This window comes from Enhydra lutris, unplaced genomic scaffold, assembly GCF_002288905.1.
Source record: "Enhydra lutris kenyoni isolate GAN:26980312 unplaced genomic scaffold, ASM228890v2 scaffoldscaffold55, whole genome shotgun sequence".
Taxonomy (NCBI): domain Eukaryota; kingdom Metazoa; phylum Chordata; class Mammalia; order Carnivora; family Mustelidae; genus Enhydra; species Enhydra lutris.
In genome coordinates, this window is record NW_019154139.1 from 13,780,986 (window position 1) to 13,807,793 (window position 26,808).

General features: G+C 45.9%; 1 protein-coding gene across 1 annotated transcript in view; it reads left to right on the top strand.

Annotated features, from left to right (window-relative positions):
• The window catches only part of LOC111157527 (LARGE xylosyl- and glucuronyltransferase 1), a 566,731-nt gene that overhangs the window by 449,307 nt on the left and 90,616 nt on the right, over positions 1-26,808 (top strand). The window contains exons 8-9 of the mRNA XM_022519012.1: positions 1,849-1,961; positions 3,784-3,909. Coding sequence (XP_022374720.1) covers positions 1,849-1,961; positions 3,784-3,909 — 239 coding nt within the window. The remainder of the gene's footprint in view (positions 1-1,848; positions 1,962-3,783; positions 3,910-26,808) is intronic.

Below are 26,808 nucleotides of genomic sequence, written 5' to 3' on the forward strand. Positions count from 1 at the left end.
TGAAATCAGCCATGGTGGGAGTATTTACTCTATGGGAATCAGCAAATGCTACCAATCAAGTTTTAATTTTTTCCCCTTGGAGAGCCTGTGATCAGATATTTGCTAGCCTACCCCTGGGGGGGCATAACCACTTTCTGAGTTGCACAGGGCAAGTAGCATTTTTCTTACTTTACACATACAGAAACCAAAAGTCACGAAAGGAAAGAGTCTTGGCCTGAGTCACAGGACTCCAGGGCTGGGGCTCTGGGATCTCTGGTGTAGATGAAGAAGCAGTGGCTTTGGAGCCAGCCACCTCTGAGTTCGAATCTGCTAGAGCTTCTCTGATACTGTGAATTGTTCAAGTGTCTGAATCAACCTCTCAGTTTCCCCACCTACAAAATAAGGATGATGACATCCAGCCTGTAATGCTCTTATGAGCGTTACGTGAAAAGACATGGGCAGAACCTAGCAAACCACAAAGGAGATACGTAAAAAAGGTAATTTGAGCTTTTGACTTATGAGTCTAGATCTGCGTATGACCCCAGGCTGACCATTATCATGTATGTTTTTTGTTTTTTTGTTTTTTGTTTTTTTAAATTTCAGTTTTACCAGACCAAACAGCTTGGATGAAATGGTGACTTTATTTTTTTCTTCACATACGTACCACTGGAATCAGTTTTTAAAAAAAGCCTCAGAGTTGACATTTATGTGGGATTTGGGGGTTCGGGTTCTTTCCAAAAATGTTAGCGATGTATGTACCAGGTATCAACTAAGATCATTTGTCATTCCTGGAGTTTTCTCCACCGGCCATTCTGCTGAGCTAAGCATCCTGGGCAGGATTGATTTGGGTGCCCATGGGTGCTACAGTTCCAGCCACGAAATTAACTGCAGTGGCCTGCAGGGAAATTCTCCTGGCTCCTCGTGTTCCCTGCTCTGGGCACTCTCTGCAGGTTCTGACTGCCCTGGCAGTGGCTATGCTTCTTAGTCATCCGGCAAAGCCAAAATCTACTTTCCTTTTTAGACTGTCACTAGTTAATTTTTGCCTGAGTCATAAATTTCAGATTTTTTTCTAACATTTTAAAAAAATAACACAAGGGTATACAATGACAATTTCTCTTGCTACACAGTGCCCCCTCCCTCATGGATCCAGGTCCCTCCCCCATGAAAACTAAAAAACAAAACAAAACAAAAATGGAGCTCATCAGCATCAGCACTGCCTTCACCGTAGCTTACATCTGTGTTGGTTGTGGGGACCAGAGAAGACTTTGGAAATCAGGAGCACTGGAACAAGCTCATATGGCTTGTCAATAAATCAGTCAATTGGCCAGACTTACCTAGAATAAAATTGCAGGAGAGCTGCTCTTTATCTATAAAGATAAACGGCGCAGATTGTACAAACAGCTTCCTTCAACTAAACCTAGGAAGGTTGTCCTATCTCTGGGAAAAAAAAAAAAATAGGAAGGAACCTAATGCTTATAGGGAATGGAGTACATAGCAGGTGCAATATTATGCTCTTTTTAAAATGTGTGTGGCCAAATATGCATGACATAATTGTAATTATACCCTTTTAACCACCTTTATGTGTTCAGTTCAGAAGCATTAAGTACATTCGCATGGTTGCGCAACCATCCCCACCATCCCGTCTCCAGAAAGTGCTAGGCTGTTTTGTCCATCTCACTTAGTGTTTGCAACAGCCTTTGAGGCCGCTGTAACGTTCTCTGTACAGTGAGGATATTGTAGAGAGAACGTGTCCCTCGCAGAGCCTGGGATGGAACCCAGGCGTGTTCACCTCCAGACAGTGGACAGGCGTGTGCCTGGCTCTGCATCTCACCATTGCTTTTCCCTCTCCCATCCTCTGCTGTTGCCCAGGAGTGATCCTGCTACTTCTGGACAAGCTGCGGAAGATGAAGTGGGAGCAGATGTGGCGGCTGACTGCAGAGAGGGAGCTCATGGGCATGCTGTCCACCTCCTTAGCTGACCAGGTGAGTGGCCAGCCTAGAAGGTAGAGTTATTCCTAAGCAGCCTTGTACTGTTTCTCAAAGAAGCCTGAAAGTTGCTGGGTCTGGACGATTTTCCCACCGATTATGTGACCGTGCCCTGGGATCTATCTGCCTGGTGCTTGCCTGTCTAAGTCAACAGCCGAGTTTGTCTGTGAAGTCATCTGTCCATTTAGCAGCCTTTCACTACATGCTCCGTGTGCGAGGGACGATGTTCAGAACTAGGATTGCAGAGATGATGAAGGATGCAGTCCTTGGCCTCAGGGAGCTCATAGTTTATTAAAGCAGACCAGTAAGTAAACGACAGTCAGATGTGCTAAGAGGAGGTCGCTCTCTCCGTCTGGGTGCGGGGTGTGTAGCTCCTGCTACTTGTGACCCCGGAAAACTACAGCCTATTTCCCAGACAAGATTTCATTTTGCTTTTCTCGCTTCTACAGCAACACCTTTTCTTGAGAACCTGGGCTATGACCTGCGCATTTAAATGAAAGGGACAAATCTAAATTCCTAGCTGAAATAACTGGCTTCTAATCTAGGCAATCGGGAAAAGTCCATGCGCTCCACCAGACCATTAATATAAATCGTCAAAGTCCCATGTCTCATTTTTGCTGGGAAGTGTGGGTGCCCAAGCCTCTGACCTTGGCCCTGCCAGGGTCACACATTTAGACTTACTATTCCCTGTGGTGTAGCAGGCCATGTTGAAATGGAGACAACACTTCTCTGGGTCCTCTGCATTTCTACCCTTTCCTGTTCACCCAAAAAGCAAGCCCACTCCCATGTTTTTCCTCCATGTTCGATGGTCTGATTCACCATATTTTTGCCAAGTTTTCTAATGCAGAGGAAGCAAGAAACTCTACAGGGTTACTTTGCTCTTATTTATTTTATTTTATTATTATTATTGTTGTTGTTGTTATTCAGTATTTCCGAAGCAGCCAGAAACTAATTTCCTTTTTCAAACATGAGATCTGGTATAGTGAATGAGTTAAAAATTACCCAGGTAGCTATTTTTAACTTGAGGGGAAAATTGTCCTCCATCATCGTATTTTAAGTCAGGTCACAGTGACTCAAGTGTGTCCCCCAAAGCTAGCAATTGCATGTTCCTGTCCAATGAGGATAGTTTATCCAGGTATCTCCTTCGAAGGCACATAATTCACCTCCCGGCACCACCTGTCAGCAGCTAGTTAATAAGTATGACCTGGTGCAGCGAGAGCTTGGAGAAAAGCCCAAAAGAAGGAAAGCCTCCCTAGAAAAGTCGGAGTTGGATCTGGAGGTGGGGAGTGTGGAATTGGGCACCGTGGCCTGCAGGAAAACAAGGTGCATCCATCATTGAATCCGCCAAAAGCCCCAGGAAGTGCTGCTAAAACAGAATCTGTAATTTGTCTCAGCCCCTGAATGAGCAGAGCCACTTGTCATCATGCAGTTTCCTCTCCTGGAGGCTTGGGATGGATGACACAGGGCTCCTCGATAAGGTGGGAAGAGAGGCAGAAAAGTGACTTCATTTAACATCTGCCAGCTCGGGATGGGGGAGAAGACACTCGCTGTCTGCTCCCACATCCACTTGCCTTCTGGGGACCAGTGGAGCCCGTGGGTGTCAAGTCAGTGTGGGGCGTTCCCCTGTCTCTGTCCAAGCACAGCTGCTTGGGTCTAGAGATGGGAGATGGCAGGGGAATGCCCACCGTGCAAGCCAGCCTGGGTCCCGAGCGGGAGGTTCAGGAGAGTCCCTTGCCCAGGAGCTGCTCTGTACCTCGAGAGTTGGCATCGTAGGTGAGATCCATCTGACTCTTGACTGTGTCTGGCTTTTCTCCCCCAGGATATTTTCAATGCCGTCATCAAACAGAACCCCTTCCTCGTGTATCAGCTCCCCTGCTTCTGGAACGTGCAGCTGTCGGACCACACCCGCTCTGAGCAGTGCTACAGGGACGTGTCTGATCTGAAGGTAGAGGATGGCCAGGCTGCCATGGGGGCGGGGCAGCCCCTCGGAGGAGGAGGAGGGGTCCCTCACGTGTGCGTGAGGCTCGGAGCCAGCTGGGGAGGGCGCTTCCACAGAATGAATGGTTCTGAGTTTTGTGTGCTGTGTGCTGAGAGAGATAAGGGCAGAGAAGAGCAGAAAGAATGTGCTTTTCTCCTTTTTTTCTTTGTCCCTCTTGTGTGGGCTTTCTGGAAAGCATGAGGCCTCCCTGGGTAAGAACCAGCCTGCCTGGTTTCTCTTGCCACCTGCCGCCGGCTGTGTGGGTTCTTATCAGCTCCCCAGATTCAGTCATTTAATTCAAACGAAGACAGTTATGGAGGGACTCCCCTGTGCCAGGTGTCACAGATAGAATCACATCCTTCCTTCAAGTCATTCATGGCCAGAGGAGAGAGACCGGTGAGGAAAGGCATGTGAGCAGGCCTGCCGGGTGCTGTGGCCACAGGTTGGGGGAGGCACTGGCCCGCGTGTCTCAGTCCACCTCACACAGCAGTGACATCCCAGTCCACCTCATGCAGCAGTGACGGTGGCAGAAAGCCTTCATCTTCAGTCTGTAGGTACCAGACATAGTGGTAGGGACCGGAAGTAACCGGCTCCAACCATGAAAACCCGAATAACATAGAAGGGCCCACAGTGCCTCCCCGCAGCCCCCTGGCTGAATACAGACAGGCCATTAGGTGACCCACCTCAGAATATCGTAAGCCCTAGCTGACCAATGGGTTACTGAAACCACCGTTTATGTAGCTGAGGAGTCTGCAGGTGGGCTGGCCGGCTGTCTGATTTTCACTGGCTTAACCAAGTGTCTGCGGTCAGGTTTGGATCCAGTGGTTGATGGCTGGGACACCTGGGCCCTCCTCCAGTGTCTGTCATGTCCCATGAGCAGGCCAGCCTGCTCATTCTCAGGCAAAGCCAAGTGGGAGAGGAAGTCTTAGTGCTTGCAGGGAAAGCTTGAGTCCTTGATGCTAATATCCTATTGGCTGAGCCTGGAGTTAAAGTGTGTGTCAGAATTTTCTACCTACAGTGAGGGGAGTGAGGAACTGACCTCCACTAGTAAGTGACAGAACAAGGACTTGAACCCAGGCCTGTCTGACAGCAAGTGCGTTTGCCTTTCTGGCTGTGTCAGACAGGAAGTCGACACACACAACCACAGGGAGCCGACGTCATTTCCAATGTATAGCCATTGCCCACGTGACGCTGCAGTAACAATTGTTTCGAGTTTTTTAAAAGGAAGAAGGAACCCAAACCTTGCTTTCCTAATAAATCCGTCTTTTCCAAGAAGCTTCTGGCCATGTCCATATGTGTGTGTTGCCAAATATTTATGGTCCTAATACACATAGCATTTTGTACTCTTCTGTTACCGAAGCATTCCTGTTACTTTAGTTGTTTTCAAATTTTCACAAATATAAACTGTTGTAATGAACAGTCTAAAGTTCACACCTTCCCAGGAGTGAAACGTAGTCAAAAAGAAAGAACTTGTTTTTGTTTTTCTGTTTTTTTTTATTTTACTGAACTTGAAGGTCATTACAAACTATTAGAAAGTGTTTAGAACAGAAGTACCTCCAGGGGCACCTGGATGGCTCAGTGGGTTAAGCCTCTGCCTTCAGCTCGGGTCATGATCTCGGGGTCCTGGGATCGAGCCCCATGTCGGGCCCTCAGCTCAGCGGGGAGCCTGCTTCCCCCTCTCCCTCTGCCTGCCTCTCTGCCTACTTGTGATCTCTGTCTGTCAAATAAATAAATAAAATCTTTAAAAAAAAAAAAAAGAACATAAGTACATCCATCACTGATTCTTTCAATCAACATTTATATAGTTCCTTTGCTGTGTCCTGTATTTCTTAGGCATAAGAAAAATCTATGACATACTCAGGAATATTTCCAAGACTGTCATGAACTAGAAGCTTAAAAGTGAGGAAAATAAAAATCAACCCTGTATAGAACACCAAAAAGTATGGGATAAAAATTTTTTCTTAATGATTTGAAAACATACTCGATCAGTCTATAAAGTCAATGAAGTAAGTAGAGGCCAGAAACAATGACAAAGTATGGATCCAGAAGGATAAGCAAAAAGCGACTGGATCTGACATTTGCTGGGTATTTGCAGACCCTTGGGAACTAGAGGCCTGGCTTAAAAGTCAGTAACTATATAATTTACTATATAATTAAAACAAAGGAATGCTATTATTAGTGACAGTGGGACATTAGGCCTAAATTCAAGTCGGGCAAACCATATGTATAGCCATTCTATTGAAAGGCGATACATGGGAATTTGGGTCCCAGCCCCAAGAGAGACAAATTAGAAGACCCTTCCCAAAAGTTAGGATCCAGGAAAAGTGATATCCTCAGTAGATAACAAGTGTAAAAATACCCATAGGAGAAGATGATAGAGACTGTTATACATCTTATCCTTGGCTTTAGGTAAAATAAGAGAGAAATTCCCTTGAGAATTTCTACTTTCAAGCCTGTGTTCATATTATTTGGTGGGCTGAAGTTATATGTATGGGAAGAAATAGAAGAAAAATGAACATGTGCCAGGCACCTGGCAGAAATAAACAGAAATCTGATCTAGAAGAATACTCTCAAAAATAAGAAAGACTTCAATGAATTATTTAGGTCAAGTTTCAAGAAAAATGAGTTCTCATTCGGTAATCCCTAAACACACAGGGAAATAAGCCACCATGAGAAAGGGCAGAAACTGTAGAATTAAATTTCTAAGACTTCAGGTATCAGACTCGTCAGATATAAAACAAATATTTTTATTCTGTGTAAGAAATAAAAGAGAATTAAAAGGATGGAGGAACAAGAGATTCTCAAAGGCAAGTAGACCTATTTGGATCAAATAGTACTTTTAGAAGTGAAAAACATAATTATTGAAATTACAGATATAATTAATATGTTAAATAGTAAATTAGAGTCAGCTAAAGAGAGAATTAGTGAACTAGAAGAGAGAGCTGAAGAAATTATCTAGAATCCAGCGCACAAGGAAAAAGAGAAAAACTGAGAGAGACGTTGAGATATTGGGAATGTGTCTAATTAGACTGCCAGAAGGAAATAATAGAGAAAACTGGAAGTTAGTCATCATTTTTTTTTAAGATTTTATTTATTTATTTGATAGAGATCACAAGTAGGCAGAGAGGCAGGAAGAGAGAGAGTGAGGAAGGGAAGCAGGCTCCCTGCTGAGCAGAGAGCCTGATGTGGGGCTTGATCCCAGGACCCTGGGATCATGACCCAAGCCAAAGTCAGAGGCTTTAACCCACTGAGCCACCCAGGTGCCGCAGAAGTGAGGCATCTTTATAGTGAATGGGAATTTTCCAGAACTATTAAAAGGTATGCATACGTACAAGCAGATTAAAAAGATAAGGCTATACTTAGACCTATAGGAGTAAGACTGCAGCAGCCTCAAGTGATTTTTTTTTAAATAACCAGAGAGAATGAAATGTGTAAAACTGATGAATCATAGACCTGTACCCCTGAAACAAATAATACATTATATGTTAATAAAAAAATTAAAAATATTCCTGTTCTATGGAAATAAGTAAATGACCAACCAGAGAGAAAAATTCAGATTCTCTATGAAGACATGGCATGTGTCAGATGAGAGTTCTTAGCAGCAGCAACAGAAGCCAGAGGAGGATAAGTTAACACCTTAAACTGTGCTGGGTGACAACAACAATACATAGTATACCTAGCAAAATACAAGAAAAGATTATTCAGAGGAGCAAAAGCAAAGAGGATTTACCACAAACATACCTCTGCAAAGAAACTGCTCAAGGATTTATTTTCAGGAATAAGGAATATGATTCTATAGAATCATGATTCCAAGAAGGAATGCTGAACAAACAAATTAGAAATATGTAGGAATGCCTAACAATCTCTAAATAGTAGTAGTAGTAGGAATGTGTAACTGTGGGCTTCAAACAGTTCAACCTAAAATATCAGACAACGACATCACATAACTCAGGAGGGACGTGATTGGAATTAAAGTATTCTGGAATCTGTTTTGTTGGTGAGATAATTTCAATGCTAAGATGGTTACGCACGTCTAACCTTTCAAACTTCAGCTCTAAAAGAATTGAAGAAAAAAAAACACAGAAATTATAAATCCAGGGTGGGTAGAGATGGTGAGTGGAGTAAGAAAAACCAGAACAACCAAAATATCTCCATCATTTGTTGGGGTGGCCGGGGGAGAAGAAGAATGCAAGAAGAAAATGACAGCATAGGAAAAAGAGGGGAAAAATAGAAAGCAAGAAAACAGATGATAGAAATAAGTCTAATATATCAATCAAATAAGCAGACTAAGTTGGGGGAGGAACACGTTGAGGAGGAGGAGACACGTTGTCCGACTGAAGTGGAACAAGTATACAGCATATGCTCTTTATGAAAGACATACCTAACACATGACGGCCTGAACAGTTTGACAGATGATGGAGAAAGAGAACTGGAGTAGCTCTCTTGGTATCAGACAAAGCAGTGGTAGGCAATAAATATATAATTTAGTAGGAGATGTATTTAATTTAGTATTGAGATGGTCACAATTTAAAAATTAAAAGTTCACCAAGAGATACAAGAACTCCAGAGATAAATCAACAAACCTACTATCATAGTAGAATATTTTAGTGTATCCTTTTCAAATATCAGGAGATCAAGCAACCCAAGAAAGTCGATTAAAAATATGGAATATTTGAGCTACATAGTTAAAAATCTTGATTTACTGGGCAAATAAGGAACCTTGTACATAACAGAGAATATACATCCTTCTCAAGCTCACATGAGACGTTGTTTCTAAGTAACCATGTTCTGGACCATAAAGCAAATCTCAGTATGTTTCAAAGAATATGAGATATATATAATGTTTATCATATATGTGTGTAAAATATATGTTCTCCATGTAATGTATATAATATTTTATATGATATATGTTTATATATTATTTTTATATTTTTATAAAATATATGCTTAGTATATATATTATATGCTCATATAATATATGTATCTGAATACAGTATAATTAAATTAGTAGTAATAAGATTTTTAAAAATATATTTGATTAACATTGAGAACATACTTCTAAATTACTCATGGTTCTTTTTTTTTTTTTTAAGATTTTATTTATCTCTTTGACAGAGATTACAAGTAGGCAGAGAGGCAGTCAGAGAGAGAAGGAAGCAGGCTCCCTGCTGAGCAGAGAGCCCGACATGGGGCTCGATCCCAGGACCCTGGGATCATGACCTGAGCCGAAGGCAGAGGCTTTAACCCACTGAGCCACCCAGGCACCCCAATTACTCATGGTTCTAAGTGGAAATCACCATTGAAACTGAGACCTACTTAGAACTGAATGAAAATAAAAATAATACATGTCAAAATTAGTGAGATGGTACAAATATATGAAGAAATTCGTAGCCTTAAATTTCATATTAAAAAGAAGAAAGGCAGAAAATTAATAAGCCAAGTCTATAACTTAAGATGATATGTAAAGAACATTAGGGCAAATTCAAAAATTAAGAGACAGGGTGTAAAGAAGGTAAGAAGGAGAAGCTGATCAACAAATTATTCAACAAAGTCAGAAGTTTGCTCTTAGAAAGGAGCCAATGGACTAGGCAAAGCAGTGGCAGGACTCACTGAAAAATAGCAGGAAAACTCACCAGTAAATGAGTATGGAGCCATAAATGCACATTCATGGACTCATTCCCTAAACACGTTTGAGCCAGTCATCTTTCTGAGTTTGAGGAATATAGCAGAAACTAAAGCAAACAAAAGTTTCTTAGGTTATGGAGTTTTTAATCTAGTAGATAAAGCACAATTAGAGGAAACAGTAAGAGGATGCTGTAAACAAAATTATGTCAAAATTTTGAGAGCTTGCATGAAATGAATAAAATCCTAAATATGTATAATTTACCAAAACTGATCCAAGGAAAAAATGTAAACCCTGGTTATCTTCTAGCCATTAGACCTTCTTACAAAGTACACAGTATCCCTCAATGAGAAGTCGAGATAAATTCTACCAATTTTTTAATCAAAAAATAATTCAAATTTTAGGAAAATTTGCAGAGAATAGAAAAAGAGGAACACTTTCAACCCATTTCAGTGAGGCCAGGATATCCTCAATACCAAAATCAGACACAGGGAGCGCAAGAAAAGAAAACTGCAGGCTTGTCTCACTCATGAGAGGTTTCCAAAAACCTTAAGCAAAATATTAGCAAATTGAGTTCAGCCATGTATAAAATAGATAATACATCAGGGCCAACTTGGGTTTATTCCAGGAAAGACAAGAGTGATTTAACATTGAAAAATCCACAAGTATCATTCAGCATGTTAATAGATTAAAGGAGAAACACCGTGTAATCATGTAAATAGATGCAAGAAAGTTTTTTTGATAAAATTAAATATTCATTTATGACAAAAACTCATAAATAGTAGCCACTGAAAACCTACAGCAAAATTTTGCTGAGCATTTGTTTAGGGATGTGCTAATGAATTAGTAAAAAAGAACGAAGAGCCCAGGACCACCCACATATATATGGAAATGTGGTAGATAAAGAGGTGACTTGCTGGCCATTGGAGAAAGGATGTAATCGTCCACAAATGCTACTGGGGCATCTGATTATCCATGAGGAAGAATGAAAATTAATCCCTATCTCATACATGCTCAAAATTAATTCTGATGGATTAGAGACTTAAATGTGACAAGCCAAATTAAACTTTTATTTTTAAAAAAATTAACAGGCCTGTGACCTCAGAATTAGGAAGACATTATTCAATAAGACGACAAAAGCATAGATCATAAATGAAAAGATCAGTAAATTCAACCACATTGAAATTAATAACTTCCATCAAAGTAGCATCAGAAAGAGAAAAGAAAAAGACATTTACAGCATATATAACTGACAAAGGACTAGTAAATGAAATACACAAATAACTTACTAATTAATAAGAAAAATTTATAAAAGATATAGTCATTTTACCAAATTGTAAAGAAACGGGCAGTAAACACTTGAAAAGATATACAACCTCTTTGCTAATTTGGGAAGTGAAAATTAAGACCACAAATAATTTCACCCCCACCAACTGGAAGAGTGGTCCTATCAAGTCCCAGTCAATCCGTAGGAAGTCTCCAATCCACCCATAGGAAATCTCCAATCCTCTTGAAAGACGTGTCAGTGGTTTCAATCAAGTTGGAGCAACACGTGGGCGCTATCTTGTAAACTCAAGTAGTACGTATTTTGCAAACTAGGGCTTAGAAGTCATTGGTCAAAAATTGAGAAGTGGGTGAGTTTCAGGAGAAAGCACTCCACATTCAGCTGTCAGGGGGCAGATGACAACACACAGGCAATGCCCATGTCCTCATAATAGATGACATTTGTTTTTTTTTTTTAAGGTTTTATTTATTTATTTGACAGAGAGTAAGAGACACAAGTAGAGCAGCAGGCGGGGGCGGGGGGCGGAGTGGGAAGCAGGCTCCCCACCAAGCAGAGAGCCTGATGTGGGGCCCAGTCCCAGGACCCTGAGATCATGATCTGAGCCAAAGGTAGAGGCTTAACCCACTGAGCCATCCCTGCGCCCCCTAGGTGACATTTCTTCTTCTTCTTCTTCTTTTTTTTTTTTTTAATTTCTTTTCAGCCTAACAGTATTCATTGTTTTTGGACCACACCCAGTGCTCCATGCAATACGTGCCCTCCTTAATACCCACCACCTGGCCTGACTTTCTTTACTGGTAAGATGGGAGTGTCAGTACCCACTCCGAGGGTGGCTGGAAAGATGAAATGAATGGAGAATGCCTGGTGAACGGGGTGGAGGGGGGCACTCGGTAAATGGTGGCTGAGACTCCTGGCAGAGGGGTACAGGGCGCGGGGGCGGCAGGGAGGCTGGGAACTTAGGTGGGGCCGGTGCCTGAAGGCTACAGGGCCCATCCAGCATCACCGGCAGCCTGGATGGTTTTAAACAATACACAGCTTCCCTTGGGGCTGTATGGAGAAAACAAGCACCCTCTCCCTTTTCGGCGTCCCCATCCATGTCTCGTCCCTGAGCCGAATTCTCATCTCGGCACTGGGGCTGCACCCTGTTCAGACGCTTTGCAGAAGTGCCCATCTTCAGGCCCAGGCACTTACCCCACCACGTTGCCTTCGGGGGCTCTGGGTTCTGTGTAGTACACTAGCAAGGCAGCCAGGAGAGGGACCCCTGCCGACCGGACCTGATGGAGTGGGGGGCTCTCCTTTCCCTGAGCCCCTAAAACGTTTTCCTAGCTGCTTCCTGAAAACATGGCCAGATTCCTCATCCCCCGCCCTCCTGAGCAAAAGCCACGGTTCTGGAAGAGTTCCTCTGGCAAGATCCCTTTCTTCATCCCCCAGCCCCACCCCCCAGGGCACAGCCTCACGGGAGAGTGAGTGTGTTTAATTTACGGCTTCTGGAAGCTGACCTTCAACGCAAGAAGACTTGCTCCCCCGACCTCTCTCATTCTGAGATCTTCCCCTCCCACCCCAACTATTTTCCTTATACGTGATTCTGTTTCCTGGGTAGCTCGGACAAGAATCTCATGGTTTTTCTCCTCTCTTTGCTGAGTAAATCACAAAGAGAAACCAAAAGCAAAATTATCCATGCCCCGGGGTCTTCTCCTGTGAACTGAGAGTAATAATGCTGTCCTAGTCCATTCAGGCTGCTGTCACAGAATCCCAGAGACGGGGTAGCTTATAAATAACACAGATTTACTTCTCACGGTTCCCTAGGCTGGAAAATCCAAAGTCAGGGGTGTCAGCAGATTGGGGGTCTGGTGCCGACCCCACTTCCTGGCTCACAGATGGCCATCTTTCTGGCTGTGTCTTCCCACACCCCCCGCCCCCATGGCAGAGAAGACAAGGGAGCTCAGTGGTTCGTCTCTTATAATGGCGTTAATCCCACTCATAAGGGCCCTTCTGTTTTGACCTGATCACCTCCCGAAGGCCCTCCCATCCTCATACTGTCGCACTGGGGATGAGGCTTCACTGTAGGAACTGGGGGAGCACACATTTCAGTCCATCATAAATGCCTTCCCTGGAATGTCACCACATTGCTGAGAAGGCTAAAGGGTGCAGATCTGTAGAGCTGAACAGAGTTATCGGTGCTTCCTGACGTCGAGCACCATCACCAGCCCTCTCCCACTTGCTTCATGACATACGGCCCCTTGCTTCTCCGGCCCAAGCACCATGTGTTGTCCTCAGCTTCCTTGCAGCCATTCCTCATTGTACCTGCAGCTGGAAAACCTCCTCCCTCATCACCAGGGCTTCCTACACCTTGATGTTTGAGAGGGCTGTCCGGGATCCGAAAGTCCCAAGTCACGATACCGCATCAGGGTGTTTCAGGGCGGAAGTGGCGATACTGCTCTAAGGTGTACGCACAGCGTGTATGTATAAAAAGTCCGTATTTGGGCACATAGCAGGGACTTCATAAACTATTCCTTTTTGCAAAACCTGGCACACAGTAGTCCTTTCAGAAAGAGTGGGTCAGTTGCTGGAACATTCCATTACAGCCTCTGCCAGGTGCTAGAAGAGTGCTAGATTACTGCCAAAGAATCGGATCCCTCTGTTTTTATCTTAAACTGCATGTAAAAAAGCATTCAGACAGCCATCCACCTCCGCGTTTGTTGTAAAGGACAGACGGTATAGGAATGCCATCATGTGCCAGAGCCATGGCTTGGGAGAGCCTGTGGTTAAATTTTCAGGAAATAACCAGGTCTGGTTGTTAGGCACAACTGCTGTTAAAGATCAAGATCGATAAACTTGCCATTATGTAAGTTATTATTTTTAAAAGATGTAAGTACTCAGGGCACTGGGTGGCTCAGTGTGTTAAAAAGGTATAAGTACTCAAAAGTCATTACTTCCTAATCATTTCACTGTTATATGTGTTGGGAAGGTTATTTACATCTGCTGTGTTGAGATGGTAGAGACCCTGTATCGGGATGTGCCACCACCTGTCTCTTCCCCCGCCCCACCCTACCCGTGACACTGCAGTCATTGGTTGAGGTCTGCCACGGTGGGGGTTACTCACACCCTGTAAATGGGCAAACACTAAAAATCAGAGCTTTTCTTTCGGAGATGCCATGATCAAGCGTTTACCAGCTCCCCGCTGAGAAACAGTAATATACGAACCCCCCCCCATCATATTCCCCCGCGTTGAACACCATTAGCGGTTGGCAGTGGATTTGTGGCTTTCCTCCTCCTGTTCAATTACTTCTAGTCATGCACACACCTCCTCTTTAATTGTTAGGTGCTCTACCTACTTGAAAATACGAAGCTGGGTCTCTGCGTTGGTACATAAAGTTGTGTTTTCTTTTGAAGAGCTGCATGGTTTTTCCATTTGATGAACATGCCATAATTTATCTCATTTCCTAATGGTATTTTTAGATGCTGGGCTCTCCCCCACCATTTACAAACAACATCTCCCATAAACATCCTTTATATTTATCTCATTTGCCTATGCAAGTAGGTGTACACGATGGATTTTACTCCAACATTTACAGATATTTTAAATTTTTACAGATTAGAAAATGCTAAATGTATTGGTCAGGTGAAATCAGAGATAATTTTTAAAAGTAAATTTGTGAAAAATCGACCATGTATGTGTGCTTTATTTTCTGTGCTGGGAGCTCAGTCCGTATCTTACAGGAGACTCAGTATCTGGCAGAGTAGCTATTTAATAGGAACTTGCTATGGGCTGAATGTGCCCTGTCCCCAGATTCAGCAGTTGAAGCCTTAACCTCATGTGATGGTATTCGGAGATGGGGCTTTTGAGTGATAATTAGGTTCAGATGAAGTCAAGAGGGCGGGGCCCTCATGCCAGGGTTGGTGCTCTAATAAGAGAAACCAGAGGGCTAGCTCCAGTGCCCTCCCCCTCCCGCCTCCCCTCCACCTTCCATGGGAGGACACAGCGAAAAAGTCCTCTAGGAGCCAGGGGGAGAACCCTCACCAGGAAGCAGTCTTGCCAGCCACTCTGCCTGGATCTTGGACTTCTAGCCTCCAGAACTGTGAGAAAATAAATGCCCATGGCTTAAGCCACCCAGTCTGTAGCATTCTAATCCAAAACCTAATTGTAGCTTTCTTTAATTCAGGTAGGTGGTCTCCAACTAGGAGGTCCAGCTCAGTCTTTCAAGCCCTGAATCGCAAACCAGTGGCCCAGAGGAGCAGAGCCCTTTCCGTACTGTGAGTCACTTTGCCTCGCTCTGGCATTTCCACACTGGGGCTAAGTGTATTGACCGGGCCTATTCGTGGACACGAAAGGTGGTCATTTTCTGAAGCTGTTTCTGCCCTGCTCTGGCAGCCCATGGAACGTCAGCTCTTCCTCTGTCCCGCACTCAGGCCTTAGCAAGAGCTAGCAGGAGCTATGACCCAGACACCTGTGTTGTTTCGTTGTAGAGGAAGGGAAGGAAAGGAGGATAGGATCCTAAATCTTCCCTGCCATCAAGAAAATAATCTGGCATTCACGCCGTGCACGGTTTCCTTGAAGACATATTTATGGTGGGAGGCATCTGATTTCCTTGAGGCCTCTCAGGTACACGGTACCCATCTCTTCGGGTCAGTTCAGGCTTCACTGCACTAGCTCACATAATCCCCATTTCAAAGAGGAGCTGATGAAGGTGCCGAAAGGATAGCTGACTGCAGAATTAGCAGAGCCAGTAAACGACAGAGCCCCGTGCTTGAGCCTGCTTTCCAGTCACCTCTCTGGCCTTCAGTGCTTGAGATTGATAGAGCAGTTCCTGGGGGAGATGGTCCAGCCCCTTCCCCAATAACACAACAGGACAGCCAGAGACCATCTTATACCCTTGTGCCATCTGTGTCTCTCGGGCCACGTGTCAGGTTAGTATCGCCCGCTAACGTTCGATGAGCATTTACTCTGTGCCCAGCCCCTTGCTAAGTGCATTTCGTGCTTTATCTCATTTCCTTCTCACGACATCCATTATAAATCTGCACAGTTATTCAAAATCTCGCTTTAGAAGAGGACTTCAGAGTCATAACCGCACATTGGAATCCCCTGGGGGAGATCTTAAGCACCCCGATGTCCAGGGCTTACCTCAAACCAGTTAGAAGCTCTGATGCGGGCGTCGGAGAGTTCCTTGTGTTAACTGTGTGAGATGATGGAAGTGCTAATTATCTAGATCTTGGTGACCATTTTCAGTGTATGTGAGTATTGAATCATCCCATCGAATGCCTTATGTCTACACAATTTTGTGTCAATCTCTCAATAATGTTAAACATTTAAAAACCTAGAAACAGTTCCCAAAGATTATAATGCCTAAGTGCCCGATGGAGGAAGTGCTTGGACTACAGGGAAGAAGGGGGCGTGGAGATGCACCCCCAGTGGTTTATTTGAACCCCCGTCATCGCCTGGTTTATGACCCATTACCCTGTTCCTTCCCCGGGACTGACAGATCCCAGCAAAGATGCCAGTGACATTAGAAAGAGAGACTGGCCTCCCAGTCTTCCCGTTTCCTTGAAAGCCATTGCTGTCATCCCCCTTTATGCTGAAACGTCCCCCCCGCATGCTCCCGAGCCCTCAGTTGCCAGATGTCCCCGTAGACTGTATTTGACATTTCCACCCAGCAGGTCAGTTGTATTTTAATCAGAGCGGCACGGAAGATCCCGAATGGGGTAGCAGGGTCCTCGGGGACTGTTCCAAGTGAAGGCCATCGCAGCTCGGACAGTTATCCCAGAGAAATCCCGTCTCTTGGCAGATGTCCTGCTGCCCTGCGGCAGGCTCAGTTTATGAGGCTTCCGTGTGTCCAGCCTGGCCCTGGGGACCCTGCACAGCACAGACAGGCTCATCTTCCAGTATACTCCATGGAGGCAATAAAAGGAGAAGAAAACATGGCCCTTGTCTTCCGCAAACCTTTAAATTGGAGTGGCCAGGCGAATATACTGAGGAAACGTTTATTTCTCAGTCTTACTCTGACTACTTGGTATCTGCCTATGTTTAACCGTGACAGCGGCGAGAGAGGCTGCCCAGTCGAGCCACCACCTGTTTTGGTCTGTCTCTAACTAGCAATGTGGCTTTTTTTGTTTTTGTTTTTGTTTTTTACATTTTTAAATAACTGAGGGGAAAAAAATGAAAAAAGACGAGTACATTTTGTGGCATGTAAAAATCACATGGAGTTCCAGTTCCAGGGTCTCTGAAAGCGTAGCTTAGGATGACTGCCCGCCCTTAAAAGCCACACACATGCTGATCCCCGCCCTCCCGCCACGGAGCTCATGCACCTGTGGTCCTCCTTGGTTATCTCTGATGACTAAGGATCACCCTGGATAATCACTCGCAGGTACAGCTTTTGCTGCACGTCCCCTCCCCCCACTTAAGCCAGGAATGCATTTCCGGGGAGAAATTTCGGCTGGCATTAAACCGATCCTTAGAAGGATCATGCACTCCATCCTTCTTTCTGTTTCATTGAACGCTGGAAACGTTATCAAGGGAAGGACATTCATCACTCTCACCCAAAAGCTTAGACCGGGGTAATTTTGCACTTTTTTTTTTTTTTTTTTTTTTTTTTTAATGATTGACACCACAACAAAGCTGGATTAAGTTCTCTCTTCTTTCTCCCCAGCATTCAGTGCGTACCCCGCTAATCCAATTTATAGGAAATCCTCTCCGGTGAACAGGACAGCCTGCAGGTTTGCCCACATCGGGCTGGCAGAGAACAGATAGGCTCATTCATTAGTGTGGGTTCACACCCCAAAGGGTTACTGTGGCCTTCTGCCTGCTGGAGTCACTTTGCCGTAGATACGGGCCTTTGTGTGGCCATGGGAATAACGTTAATAGTGCTGGCTCCCATTTATTGAGCACTTGTTATGAATGTGGTATTTCGAATGGATTATTATCTTGTTTAACTATCACAGCAGCCCGGGAGGGAGGCACTCCTTGCTGTTTCCGTAGTAGATGAGCTGCTCGGGGTCTGTGCTCTTGTAGCTGCTTCTGCCTGATTGCTCCCCCCATATCGGCGTGCCCTGCTCTCTGGCCTCCTACAGGTCTTTGTTTAAAGATCACCTTCTGAAGAGAAGCCTCTGCCGACCATCCATTTAAAATTTCAACAGATCCCCCTCCCGGGCACCCCGATCTCCCATCCTGCGTTACTGTTATCATCAGGCAGCACACTGTACACCCAGCCTTGTGTATTGCCTTTTCTCTCAGCATATAGGCTCGTGAGGACAGTGGCTTCTGTTTTCAGAAGGGGTTCAGGGACATAGACTCTCCCCAGACAGTGGTTGAACGAAAAAATAGATGTAATATCACCATAAACCATCTTACAGACTAGTAAAGAGAAATTCAGAGAAATTAGCGAACATGCCCCAGCTTATGTGGAAAGCAGGATTCAACCTGCATCTCAGACCCTCAAGTCATTACGGTGCTGCACTGCCAGCTCCTGGCCAAACCCAGCTCCTTCTAGAAGTGTGGTTGTGCTAGGAAATAAGACAGAACTGCCGCCCAGGCCATTAAAAGGCTGCCTCGAAGTCAGCTTCAGTGTAACAGGGATTCACGTTAACAGAGGGGCCCTCTCTGGGTCCTCCCCTCCCTAGACACTGTGCTGGTTGTAATGCCACTCTCCAGGGCTCAGCGCAATGCCCAGGCAGATCATTACACTTGTCTTGGGCAGACCTGCTGTGGGTCACAGACTGTTGGAACCGGGGGATGGCAGTCAGACACGTGGCTGCCCTCGGGAGCTCACGGTGTGTGGCACAAAGCACGTATGATGATTTTTCTGTATCTGATGACTGTGGATCTTAAAGTCACAGGTGCAGACTGGGTTGTGGGGGGATTTTTGGCAGCCATTCTGCCTACAAGGCATATCCAACATCAGCTCATCAACATCATCCTGGGAAACACATGGTTTTGGGAGCCAGACGGAACTAGGTTTGACTCTGCATTCTTATTTACTAGCTTCTTAGTGAGTTCCAACTTTTCTGGGATGTTACAAGCAGTAGAGGTAATGGACATGCCTAGCACGGCACCTGGAGTGTGGTAGCGGGCTTAGCCACCCTGGTGAGTTACCAGTGTTGTCATTTATTATCGTTCAGCTTCTGGGCAGTGAATCCAGTGCCCACAGGTCAGTAGGAAGGACTTGGTTTGGGTCTCCCCCAGGTAATAACAATAGTTCATTATTTAATGAAGACTACCCTGTGTGTTAGTCACTGCACGGAGTGTTTTAGGACAATAGTCCTATGAGTCATTATGAAAACCCATTTTACAGAAGAGTAGACTGAGCCACAGAGCAGTAATGAAGTCACTCTACTTGTCCCAGGTCACACAGCTGAGCCAAGAAGCATGGAGCTAACCTGTGGATTGATGTTGGGACCCTTATTCTTCATCCTTATCATGGAGTCCCCACTTGGAGGTAATCCAAGTGGGAGGCTTGAGAGCCATTGCTCTGGAAAGCACCAGAAAGTACCAAAGCCGGAGTCAAGAGACTCGCACAAGCTTCCTGACCTTGGGCCCCTGAGCTCAGCTCTCCGTATCTTGCTTTCCTCATCTAGAAAATGAAGGGATTGTTCTCGATGTTGTCCAAGGCTCCTTCCCACTCCACGAGCCTCTGATTCTGGGAAGTGGCTCTTTCATTCAGCACCCTGCAGGTCTTCCAGAGTCAGCACATTGTGCCCTTGGAGTTGGACCTCGGTTGAGATCCCAACTTTGCCACTCGCTAGCTGTATGACCTCTCTGAGCCTCAGTTTCCTAATTTGCAAGCTGAGCAGAATCATCCCATTTGCATGGAGCAGTCCAGGGAATTAAAGGATTGTAGTATACAGGTGATAGGATCTCATCGTGTGATTTAAGGTGTTCCAGGGAAGGGACTATTTATGGGGTGAGTGGACCGCACCGGAAGTATCAACAGGGATGCTGGGACACCAGAGACTCGCAGAAGCAGCGAGCTGTTACCACTTCTGGACCAAGTAACATGTGTCAGTTTCTCGGGGCTGCCGTCACGAAGTACCACGGTTGGCTGGCTTAGCAGACACACGGTTTTTTATAGTTCTGGAGGCTGGAGTTCTATGGTCAAGCTGTCCGCAGGGTTGGTTTCTTCTGAGGCCTTTCTCCTGGGCCCGCAGTGACCATCTTCTCCTTCTCTGTACCTGTCCAAATTTCCTCCTCTTGGAAAGACACCAGTCATCCTGAGTCAGGGTCCAGCCTGATGATCTCATTTTCACCTAACACCTCTTTGAAGAGCCTCTCTCCAAATCCATTCCCATGCCAAGGCACTGCGGGTTAGGACTGCATGTGAATTTGGTGGGGGTTCGGACACATCTCAGCCCTCACAGGAAGCAAAGGGAAGAGAGAATGCGGCTTGTGCGCAGTGAGAGCTGGAGCCGTGGCCGCCAAGCAGAGGCAGAAGCATGAGGGGACACAGGTCCGGCGGGAAACACTGCCCAAACTGGAGAGAGCCTGGGAAGGGGACACCCTCTCTTTCCTCCCACCCTCCAGCCTCTGGCTGATGCTTCCAGCCAGGAAGCAGCCCCCCAGAATCCCAGGTAATTCTGTCTGCATGTCTCGGTGCAGAGAAGGGGAGGGGGGGAGCCGGAGTGGACAGAGAGAGGGGACGGTCACCTGGCACGTGAGAAACACAAAGAAGGAACTGCTCCCTTCTTTCCAAGCGGAGGGAGGAGAGTGAAGAAGGGGGCTTTGGGCCCTCCCAACCTCACCGGTTCTTGTGCAGTCCTCGCCTTTTCTTGGAGCACATGAACGAGTGAAGCATGGAGAGAGGCACAGTGCACTCTTCCACGTGGACGCACTTTGTTTCTGTTCGAAATCGCAAAAAAGCGTCTCTCCCTCTCTGCGGCCCATTAGTTCCACATTCAGCCAGGCTCTAGCCCATGGCGTTCGGCCGGTCAAAACCTCTGGGCCAGCCCCATTGTCTCTCCCTTCTTGGTAAGCAAATGAGATAGCCTCTGGTGCAGTGCAGCATCTAGCCGGACTGGTAGGGAGAGGCAAGCTCATTATTGGTTAAAAAAAAAAAAAAAAATTAAAATCTCCATGCCAACGGGCTGGTCAGCAGGTCTGACTCCTATTAATTCTTTTTCTGTACCTGCTAAAATGTCACGGGGCTCCGGAACCCCCAGGCAGGCTGTGGTGCTGTCCTCAGCTCTTGTACCTGCTCTGGCTTTTCTAAGCTTCATAATATGCTCAATTTTGTTCACTGGTGAGTTTAAGACCCACGTCTTGGATTCTCTATAGGCCTTCCCATGGGCATCTCTTTAAAAAACTTTCTTTTTGCTGGCGGAGCTCGGCTGGAGAGTCTTTAATAACCACTGGGAGGACAGTGGCCTAGGCACGGTCAGAATGTCTCTGTTCAGTATCTGTCATCTCCTGCTGTCTGGTGGTCTGGCCACGAGAGCCTGTCTCTTCTCAGAGCTGGTCCGACGACAACACACACTTCTCCTGGTGGGTTTTCTGCGTGGCAGGAGATGCGAAACTGCAGACCAGCAAACGTGGTTTCTGCCTTGGGTTTCTCTTATCGCTTGCTGTCTAAAATGGGCAAAATCACTTACCTTCTCCAACTTAGTGATTGTCTGAAAAATGGCAATTATGGGTTTGGCCTGAGACAACAGCTCAGGGCGCTTGGGGGTCAAGTGGATTTGGGGTCAGGACGCTGTGTCCGTTTCTTCGGGCTGCCCTAACAAAGTGCCCCAGACTGCATGGTTTCCGGTTTATTCTTCACGGTTCTGAACGTTCAGAGTCCAAACCCAGGTATTGGCGGGGCCATGCTCCCTCCTGAGTTTCTCGAGAGCCGTCTCTCCCTGCCTCTCACAGCTCTCTCAGCACCAGGCAGTCCTTACTGAGGTTGTGTCACGCCAGCATCTGCCTGGTCTTCCCCGATCTCCCTTCTGCCTCTGTTTCCCCGTCATCTCATCAGGGCATCTTCTTATTACTGGACTAGGGCTCATCCCCATTTAGTGAGGCTCATCTTAACTTGATTATATCTGCAGAGACCCTATTTCCCAACAAGCTCCTGTTCACAGGTAAGGGGGTAGGACTCGGACATACCTTTCTGGGGGAACTCAGTTCAACCCACAACAGTGCTTTTCCTCTGCTTCTTAATTGCAAAGTGCTCTCTGGTTAAGAAGACCTTCTTGCCTATAGAGTCTCCTAGGGTCTGTGCATCTGACCAGGAATTATCCCCCTCATATTGGCCCAGGAGTCTAGAAGGACCAGGGAAAATAGGAGGGGTTTAAAGAGAGTGGTCGGAGAGAAGTGGGGAGCAGAGGACAAAGAGAAAGCCCAGGGGAAGGGTGGAGGTCCTGGGGAGCCTCAAGTGTTGTTTATTTTGTGCTAGTTCTCTCTGAGCCAGGCCTTTCTGAGACTCCGTTTTCTCAGAAAGATGAGGATGGGGTGGGGGCTTGGATTTTATAACCTTCTGAGGTTTCTTCTAGCTTAATCTTTGATTCCACAAAACTAGCAACGCGGGCAGGGAGCACGGCCCACCCAGGGAAGTCCAGCCAGCTCTGAGCAGTGGGTCTGTCAGTGCAGAACTGGACAAGCAGCCAGCTTCAAGACCCACAGTCCTTTGCTTCAAAAGTGGGCAGAGAGGACACCTGGGTGGCCCAGTTGGTTAAGCGTCTGACTCTTGGTTTCAGCTCAGGTCATGAGCTCAGGGTTGTTAGGTCGGGCCCCACACTTAGCACGGAGTCGGCTTGAGATTCTCGCTCCCTCTCCTGCTGCCCCTCCCACTTGTGCTCACTCTCTATCCAAAAGAAATAATTATTCTTTAAAAAATAAATAAGTAAAAGTGGACAGTAAAAAAAAAAAAAAAGATAATTTTACATGACAGGAGGGCAGAATTAGCTAACAGTACTCTAGGAATTATATCATGATATAAAACAATATCAGACAACACATTGTACCCCTCAGACTTATGCAATGTCATATGTCAGGTATGTCTCCAAAATAAGTGGGCAGAGAAATTGATCAAGAACTTCTATAGAGCAGCAAGAAGAAGACAAGCGATCCAACAACAACAACAACAAGAAATGAACGAAAGCTTGACCAGGAAGTTCCCAAAAGAAGGTACCCACATGGGCAGTGAACCCCTAAAATGTGTTGAGCTTCATTAGTCATGACAAATTGCAAATTACAGTCCATAATGCAATACCACTATGTATCTACCGCAAGGTTGAAAACGCAAAGAGATGGGCCCTTATCTGGCGGGAGTTAGTTGTGGGAGTGTGGATCCGTGAGAACTCTCACGCATAAGGACTGAGAACGTAAAGAGGAGGAACCACTTTGCAGGATGTGCTTGGGCTGAACATACGTACTCCCTGAGACCCAGAAATTGACACATACAATGTCAAGAGAGATGGTTAGAACTTTCACAACTGTAAAAACCCAAATGTCCATCATCAGTGTCATATATAATGATATATGTATGATAAATACATAATTGGTAGCATTCACATTATAGGTAATTATACAGCATTAAGGGAACAAACTCTTACATGCGGTGACACGACTGCATTTCTCAGGCATTGTTCTGAGCCAAAAGGCCAGTCCTCAAAAGTGTATGATTCAGTTTATATACAATTCAGAAACTGATGAAACTACACCAGGATGTCAGAATTTGGCATAATGGCAAGATGTCAGGTGCGTATGGTTGTAAGGGGCCATGCTGGTCTGTTAGTGATGTTCTGTTTCCTGATCTGGGGCTCTGGTTACAGCAGTGAGTTGACTTTCTGAAAATTCATCAAGCTGTGTACTTAGGATCTCTGCCCTTTTCGGAATATATAGTACACTTCAATTAAAAGCTTCTTATAAAATCACAAACATGAAAATGCTCTGCGAGTCTTGGTTAAGAAATGTTCACCAGCCACCAAGCCCTTCACGTTCATAGCCATATCACAGCCGCAGCCAAATATTCTGTCCAGGGACAGATAGATCTTTGAGCCAAGCCTGCCCGCCCAGAACACCCCTCCTCTGTCTGACTGCCCATGGCACCTCCTGACTCTGGTGTGCGGGGACCACTCGGGTTGTCCATCTCCTGTGTCTGGTGCCTGGTGCATGGAAGTTCCTTGCTAAATACTAATGGAGGGGATGAGTGAGTGAGCAAATGACCACCAGCCTTTTGTAAGGTCTCAGCAGCCCTTTGTTCCCCATCTGCACTCACTTTCAAAATCCCAGTAAATTCAGGCTTCAGGTGGGAGGATTTCCGTTTCTTCTCTCTGTCTGCCCAAGAGCTTTTGGAAAGGAAAAGATTTAAAAAACAAAAAGTCAAAGCTTTTAATTTATATGATCAAAAATGAGTCCCAGGTAAAATCAGCGGGGGATTTTAAATTAAGTGGTTTTTAATAAACTCACCTTCTGTTGGGTCACACACAAGAAGAGAGCTCTAGCACTTCAAAGCGGGAGAGAGGAGAGTGGCGATTTCGAGGGTCATTTTCGTGAATGTTTCCAGGATGAAAGCCCACACGGTCCCTGGAGCTGCTGGGATGGAAGTACACACAGTGCCCACTTCAGCCTTTGTTTCTCTGGTTCAAACCAGCAAAACCACAGGACACGCTGAAGGACTAGGGAAACAGATTTGTATCTTCATGTGTTGGCCCTTGGAGTGCAGGTAGAGAGTCAAGAAAATGCAGACGGGAGCCAGCATGGACTCAGAGCAAAGGAAAAGCAATATCCTACAGATGCCGGGGGAAAGGGGAGAAGAAGTCCTGGTAAATAAATCTGGGAAATACTGGATCCAATAGCCCCCTTCGGGATTCACCGTGCACACCGGTACAGCCAACTCTGTTTAAAGCCACTGTGTCCTAAACTTAATTTCCTGACTTAATGCTGTTTCCCATACAGCTGTTGTAACGCACTGTGGTTTAGCGTGCGTGTGGCCACTGTGAGTTTAGGAACAGAGGTTTAGTCTGAAACCTGCTCTGATCTCATCTGAAGTGGGCACGTAGCCTCCGTTTCCCCTCCTGAACTAAGGAAGCACGGGGTCTGGGTTGACCAGGTGGGTTTGAGCCATTCTCTTTAGCTTGAATGGAAGCATGTTGCATGGAAAGAAACAATGGTAGACTTCCTCTGAAACAGAAGGCTTTTGTGACACCGAAGAACGCCCCAGGAGGTGGTATGACGTGCCCAGGACCTCGCTGAGTGGGCTCAGACAGATGCAGAGAGAAGAGGCTCTCCGAGCCACACAGGAGAGAGATGACACATTCACTCTGAAACACTGTGCTGATCGCCGTCACTCTTGGCTGGCAGCCAGTCACCCATTCCCCTGGGGACCTGATCATGCCCCACCCTGTGCAGAAGCCCTCCCATTCCTGGCTTCGTGTATCACTTGGTTCTCCCCATAAGTTTTCAGGCAAACAAACCAGTGATGGCCTGTGGTCTCCACACAGTCCTTCAGGCATGTACTTCCGTTTTTCCAAGAGCTACGTGACTTGTTCGGGCTTGAGGCCACAGCTACAATAAGGTCTCGCTGTATCTAGTCACAAGTGTGTACACAGACACACGCACACACCCAGTTTTCACCCACGCTAGACAATTTTATGTGACCGCCGTTTAATTTTCATGGTTTTTGAGAAGAGGGGGGACATGGGTCATGACCTTTTAAAGGCTGCTAGGACCTGCTAGGAGGCAGCGTGGCATGGGTGAAAGGTCACAGATCAGAGAGCAAGACTAATTTTGCCCCTCACTGCTATGCGTGAGCCTTGTCTCTTCATCCGTAAGATGGGGATCACTCCATCCACCTTGCAGGTTTGTCCTCAGACTCGGAGGGCCTTTAAGGAGGGCAAGAGGTGCTGGAGAAATGGCGAGTGCTATCAACACCGTTGCCGTCTTGCATTTCTTCTCCTTGCATTCCCATTGGAAAGAACCAGTATCTGGCTCATCTTCAAAAGCATTCTTTTCTCCCTCCTCTCTCCATAGACACCCACCTTTCTTTCCCTGCCATCTTGGCTCCCAAGCCATTGCTACATATTCAGTTTGGAAAATAGAAACATTGTCGTCTGATCCACAGATGACATGCCCTACCGCTGGACCAGATGTTCACAGGAGAAGCCTTTGATTTTTAATTTATTTATTCATTGATTTATTTAGTGCCGGTCTCTCATGCTCACAGCACAACAGCTGAAGGTAAAGCCCTGCCAGCCCCGTGCCTCCCAGCCAGCTCTGTTGGGAGTCCCTGTCGCAACAAAGGCATGCTGCCTGTGTGCAGAGTGCTGGCCTCCAGGGCCAAGGGCTCGCCCCACGCTCCCAGACCCCCCCACAGCAAGTAGGGAAATGGGTGGACCACGCAGCAGCAAATGCCAGGCAAAGGCCAAAGTCAAGCCTTTTTTCCTGGCACCACCATCCCACTGACAGCAGGAGGGCTTAGTGTCAGAGTCTGACTCCGGGGCAAGCATTGCAAAGCCAAATCTGTGCATTTCAGCTCAAAAGGGCCCGATTTCAGAAGGGGCCGTTTGCATCAATTTAAGCCATAGTCACTTAAAAAGCTGGCTCCCACATTGCTTGCGTGCACATACTCTGTACTCATTCTGGTGGGAATTGTGCAAGTGGAGTGAGGGATAATTAGACACCTTAATGAGCAAATGTATAGTTTCTGTAACTGTTATATACAAACTTTTATGTACCACTTCATATTTTCAGAGGCCTTTACAATCATTAATTAGGCTATCTCCCCAGCACCATAGGAGGGAGGCCAAGAAACAGCCAGAGTTCTGTTTCTTCCGGAAATGTTGTTTTTCAGCTTTTGTACAATCTGCATGCAAACTCCTAACCTTTGAGGAAACGGGCAGAGTCTCTCACTCGTGCCTGTCTGTGTGATTACATGTAATGGTGTGTGCTGACACCTTAGTGGCTTAGGAACATCCTTGATGCTTGTAATTTCACTTGGGGTAGATTTTCTTTCCTTTATTATGTTTTTTCCTTCTTGTGGGTCCTATCACTTAA